The 5,614-nt window shown below is 41.9% G+C and overlaps 1 protein-coding gene across 1 annotated transcript in view; it reads right to left on the reverse strand.

Annotated features, from left to right (window-relative positions):
• Positions 1-386: 386 nt before the first annotated feature.
• The window catches only part of LOC133993140 (LON peptidase N-terminal domain and RING finger protein 2-like), a 16,079-nt gene continuing 10,851 nt past the window's right edge, over positions 387-5,614 (reverse strand). Inside the window, exons 9-12 of the mRNA XM_062432004.1 lie at positions 5,308-5,494; positions 5,075-5,209; positions 4,081-4,230; positions 387-2,993 (exon numbers count right to left, since the gene is read on the reverse strand). Of these exons, the coding sequence (XP_062287988.1) occupies positions 2,835-2,993; positions 4,081-4,230; positions 5,075-5,209; positions 5,308-5,494 (631 nt within the window). The 3' untranslated portion in view covers positions 387-2,834. The remainder of the gene's footprint in view (positions 2,994-4,080; positions 4,231-5,074; positions 5,210-5,307; positions 5,495-5,614) is intronic.

Below are 5,614 nucleotides of genomic sequence, written 5' to 3' on the forward strand. Positions count from 1 at the left end.
TACACCTGTAAGCAAGGCACTCATAGTTCTGGGCTAACAGGGTAATTGAGAAAAGATAGGTGATGCATGATTTTTTGTCTCCGCCCTGGACTCATCTACTCAAGTTTTTTAAGATACATCAGTAAGAATCTTGAATAAAGAGTAAGAACTGTGAGGTCAGACGGTGTATGAAAGTGTTTAACCACACAGTGACCTACCAGCTCACGTCGATTCGTCACAGGAACTCTGGGAATTTACTGTTTCCTTAAATGCTGCAATCGTGAAGATGACAGTAGAGGTTGGGTGAGTTCAGCACAGCAAACACTACTGGAGCTGTTACTTTGTCACAAACAGAAGAGCACACCAGGTGAAAACCGTGATTGAATGTGTTTTTTTTTTATTTGCAATAAAAAATAGGTATAAGATCCCCCTTTTCAAATATACCAGGGAAATGCAGCATGTTGTGAACCCCGACCCCCGTACAGAGAGCAAGTGACTGCAGTGGAGTCACAAACATTTGGAAGGACAGAATTATACAGAGAAACAGTGCATTTACATGAATGCTACTGACGCATTTACGACCACGACTGTCCAATGATAAACCCCCCCCCCCCCCCCAACTTAACCAGGTTAAAGTTAAACATAAAGTGACTGTAAGACCCAGACTGCTCCTCACTGTTTAGAGTTACGGTGGCTCGTGACACTTGGACTGATTTCACTTGGTTCCTACATTTCTTTCACCGCTCATCTTTCCACACATGAACTGTACTCTGTGGAGTTTTCCTCTATGTGTTTACATTCACTGTTTCTCATCAAAATATATCGTGTGGATCTCTGAGGCCATTTCATTCCTCAAAACATCTGCAAAGTCTTCACTTTGGGATGACGTGACATTTTTTTTAAATTGCTTTTCTCGGCTAAATTAATTTAGTAATTTTAATTTTACTCGTATAAAACCTCCATGGATCAAAAAATCATGATAACGAGCCATAAAACAGAACATAATTGACTGTTCAAGGTGTCATGTCAGCAGTTTTACAGACGTCTCTTTTACAATGGTGGTCTATGGGGAAAATGCTTTTACTGCAATACCATGAGTAGCCACTGGGGAAAATAGGCTGATGGCTAAGCAGCAGCAACCTATCCAGCCCTTATAATACATCCATGGGGTTGTTAGTGGTCAAAAAAATTCAAAGGTACCTTTAACCCAATCATCTTTTAAATTTGGGTTTTTATTGTGCAATGTTGAACCAATTTTGAACAGTTTCCTGTAGAGCTTTTGACCATTAGGGGCACTAAAGAGCAATGACACAGTCCTGCCAACAGCTGGTGATGCCGAGCACCAAAGGACAAAACTATGTGCCAGTAAAGGAACCATTCAAGTTCAAAAATATCCTAGAATATTTTCCACTGTTTTATGAGGAATGAAAATTACTCGACACAATATATTTGGCAGAAACATTGAATATAAAAATAACTAATTGTTTCCAAGAAAACTCTCACAGGGTACCATTAAAGCTGGTTATTGGTAGTAATCGCACTACAGCGTCCGTGTAAATGTACTGAGAAAGAAAAGAAGAAATACGGAGAGTGGGGGTGAAATGTTCCTTAAATAAAACATTAAAAAGGCCTCCGAGTTACACTGATATACATACAAATCACTTAAAGATTTCACCATACACATACACTTAAGGGCATAGCAGAGTGAGAAAAAAAGAGAGAGGGAAAACAAACAAAAAACAAAAATACAAAATCAACCCTTATAACTAAGTCTAGAATTGAAGTCCCAGAGATATGCTACAATAGGACAGAAAGTTCCAGATCAGCTCGATCTGGGAGGATGTATTTTTTCCTAAATGCAACTAACAACTTGAGCGACTTGGGAGTCGCGCTTGTTCTCAAAATGCTGTAGTCCAGATGATTTGTAGTGTCAGCGCGGGTGCCTTTCTATCTTGTCGCGATGACTCTCGTGGCACCAGCTCTCTTAGTTTTCTATCAGGAAAAAACAATTACTGAGGTACGTGCCCGGCAGCGATGCAACATCTGTGCACATCAAATTTTGGCTCAGTCTGGAAGATTCTAAAAGGAGTGAAGCAGCCTGTTTGCAGGTGCACATGCGGATGGGAAAACTAACCTTGTGTGCGCCTTTGCCCAAAGAGGACTCTGTAAATGTAGCAGGGAGGAAATAAAAGAAGAAATACATCCGCCTACTACATACAGCCAGACTAGTACATTCACTTTTATGTGCACTGCTGTCTCGCCAAGTGTTTTTGTTGTTGTTTTTGCTTCATATTTCAGCAGGTGAGGTTTCCATTTGTGTTACTTTATTTCTGTGCAAACTGTCAGTTGTTGATGCAAGGGGGGAGGGGCGAGAGGGAGAGAGGAGGGAGGCACACCGCTCTCAGGGTTTCAGCGCATGTGAAATACTGCTTAGTTTATGTAGGAAATGTTCTCTTGAACCTGCCCACACTGCCTGTGATCACAGGTCTTTTTGTTCCTTCATAACAGAGGGTTACCCGGACGTGACCTAAGTTCAAAGAAACAGTTTATTTATCTCGGTCTTGAAGGTAGAGAACTAGGAGTGAGAGGTCACTCATTCAGAAAGGTGTGATGAGAAGATGCAGGTGATGGTGGTGGGTAGTGGGTGGGGGTGGGGGGGTGACTGGATGTCCCCCGTCGCTCTCACCCGAACTGACGTGCGCTCAGTAAAAGTCTGCATCACACGGGAAGGAATTCAGGGGAGTGTGTAAACACATGTACTAATGAGTGAGTGAATGAATGAACGAACAAATGAATTGTTGTCAATTCTGCTGTTGCTCTTGCCCCCCGAGCCTCCTGCCCACACAGCCGGACCATCATCGAGGCTTCTTGCGTGTGACGAAAATGAGGACCCTACGGATGGCGATGAGGCGGTCTTTGAGGGAGTTCATGGATAGGATGGTGAGCTGGGCTCGATTCTCAAGCGGGAGGACGGCGAGCAGCCACCAGCACCAGGCTGGACCGCTGGGACTGGCCTGTAAGAGAACGGAGACACGATATTTAAAAAGGCATCACTTAAATATCCGATGTGTGATGTGTGAACAGTTGACTGCTTGCTAACACATTAACACAGTAGAGAAGGAACTATTTTCTTTTGTTACTTCTCCATTCAACAATTCTGCTTTTTAATACATGAAGCACATGTTCCTCTTCATTGATTTTATGCTAATTTGGACACAAACTAGATCCTGAACGGACTGTGCAGACATTTGTTATATCCACACACTTCCACTCTAAGTCTGTGGGTGTGTGACTCAGACTTGGTGTTTTTCCTGTGGATGTTCTCTTCTCTTTTTATTCTTCTCTATTTATTGCTGAAGGTTTTATAGGTTTGGATAACTGAAATCTGCTTGTGCATTTGAGTCTTTGACATTTGTGTCCACGTAGAGAATGGAGATGTGTTTGTTTCCTGGTATCACTGCATCAGTCTGAATGGAGTCAAATAAGTGTGAACACAATAATAAACAGGAAACACGGAGCAGCTGAGGGGCTTTCACAGCTGCCTTGTTTAGTTCAGTTGAATCCAATTCCCTTTGGTGCTGTTTCGTTTGGGCACTAATCAGATTCGGGTACAGCTCAAAACAGCCGTAATGAGACCCTGATGAAAACAAGGTCTCTGTCTGGTTACAAACAAACTGATTGTTGGTGGTATAAACTGTTAAAAACAAGCTGCTGCTGCGCATCTATCAACACTACAGAGGTGAGGAGAGAGAAACACATGCTGTTTATTTCACTAGTAACTGTAGTACATTTTATAGACTATTTTACTAATCCACCCTCCTGTGTAGACAAGTACACTTTCACACCTACATGAGTTTATTTGCTGTTAGCTGAGGAAAATCATGTCCTTTGTAAATATTTAAGCCTATCAACTGTTCCAGAAAAACAAACTCTCCTTTCTTCACTCACCACCAGATTTCTGACCTGAGTGATAGCTCCCACATGGATTTAGATGATATATTTGGTTGAAATTTGTGTGACACCAATCCAAACCAAAGGGTAAAGTAGCAGCTCATCCACTGTAAACAAACTATAGGTGTGAAAACTCAGGTTTTTGCATACCGGCGGGTCGGGGTCTTTGCTGGGAAGGTGTCCGAAATGGCTGAGGATCTGGCTCTTCATGTTGTCTTTCAGTGATGTGAACCAGCTGTTTGCCTGCTCGTACACAGAGTCGTGCAGCTTCAGGAGTTCCACCAGCTCCTCTCCTTCCACCTGATAGGACACACAGATTTATTTGTTAACACAAATGATCAGAGGAAAGATGGCAGAGTTTGCATCATTGTGTGTTCTACATTATTTATTATTATTATTATTATTATTCAGCCATGTTTTTTGGCATTTAATTCCTTCATTTTTCAACATAGAAACTTCATTCAAACATCTAAACATTCAGCTCAGTTAGGACTTGCGCTCTATTACTTTTCTCATTCATACCCATCAAATATTCCAAAATATTCAACATTTTCTGGCAATTTTGCTGCATTCAAATGAACAAACCCGGGTGTAAAAATGTCCTTGTCCTGTGATTCAATCTCTGTTCTGATTGGTGGATTGATGTTAAGCTATTTTTGGCAGTTGGACCTAAAAACGCTTTTCATGCATTTTCAACTCTTATCTACTGATTCACACTTCGTTTAAACCTTAAAATCTTCCACATCTTTCATACATTAGGATTTTTATTCAACGTTCTCTTTTATTATAATTAGACCCTTTCCCACTTTTCCAAATCATTCATACTACTTTAACTGCTGCTTCATCCAAATTAAAGGCAGCGATCCAGTTTAACGTCTTTAGTTTCTTCCTAGTTTCCAATTATAAATATGCATGACTGGAAAAACAATAATTTCAGTATATAGTCATTAGTATTATCCACCTGTGTGTTATTTGTGCAGCAAGTGAACAGTTTTTCCCCTGTGGAAGGACTGACTTTGAATTTCCACTGCTGAGCTGTCACAGAACAGCTTGAGGCAAAAAAACATTTGCTTGACTCAGCATGATGGAAAAGGTCTTAAATGACACCCTGTAACACACTCATGCATTCTTCCTGTCAACCCACCTTCTTGTCTTCCAAGTACTCTATCTTGGCAGTGTGGTAGCCGTCTCTCTGTCCGTGGCTGAGAACCTTGAACCGCGACACGCCGATGGTGTCGACCACCGAGCGGCCGTCGGGAAAAAACTTAACATCTCGCACCTGAAAGAAGAGGATGATTCGATGCATTTACAATCATAGAATCTTTGTGTTTGACATCATACAGCAGAATAAGATGTGACACACACACACACACGTACCTGCAGCATACAGCCGTAGTCAGCAAAGCCTTTGAGCTCATCGGCTATGCACATTCCGAACTGCTTGGTGCCGGTCTCCATGGAGCGACGGATCATGAGGCGGTAGCGCGGCTCAAACACATGCAGCGGACAGGGAATGGTGGGGAAGGCCATTGTGCACACGAAGATAGGCACTTCCTGGTTCAAGCTGCAAGAGACAAGTGAGGAGGTTGTTTAGGCGATTGTGTGTGTGTGTGTGGACAATTTTAGAAATCCTTATGTAACAGTTTTACTCTTTAGTAGCCTCTAGGTTGTTAAAATCCTTATT

The sequence above is a fragment of the Scomber scombrus genome, chromosome 13 (genome assembly GCF_963691925.1).
Source record: "Scomber scombrus chromosome 13, fScoSco1.1, whole genome shotgun sequence".
Lineage (NCBI taxonomy): Eukaryota > Metazoa > Chordata > Actinopteri > Scombriformes > Scombridae > Scomber > Scomber scombrus.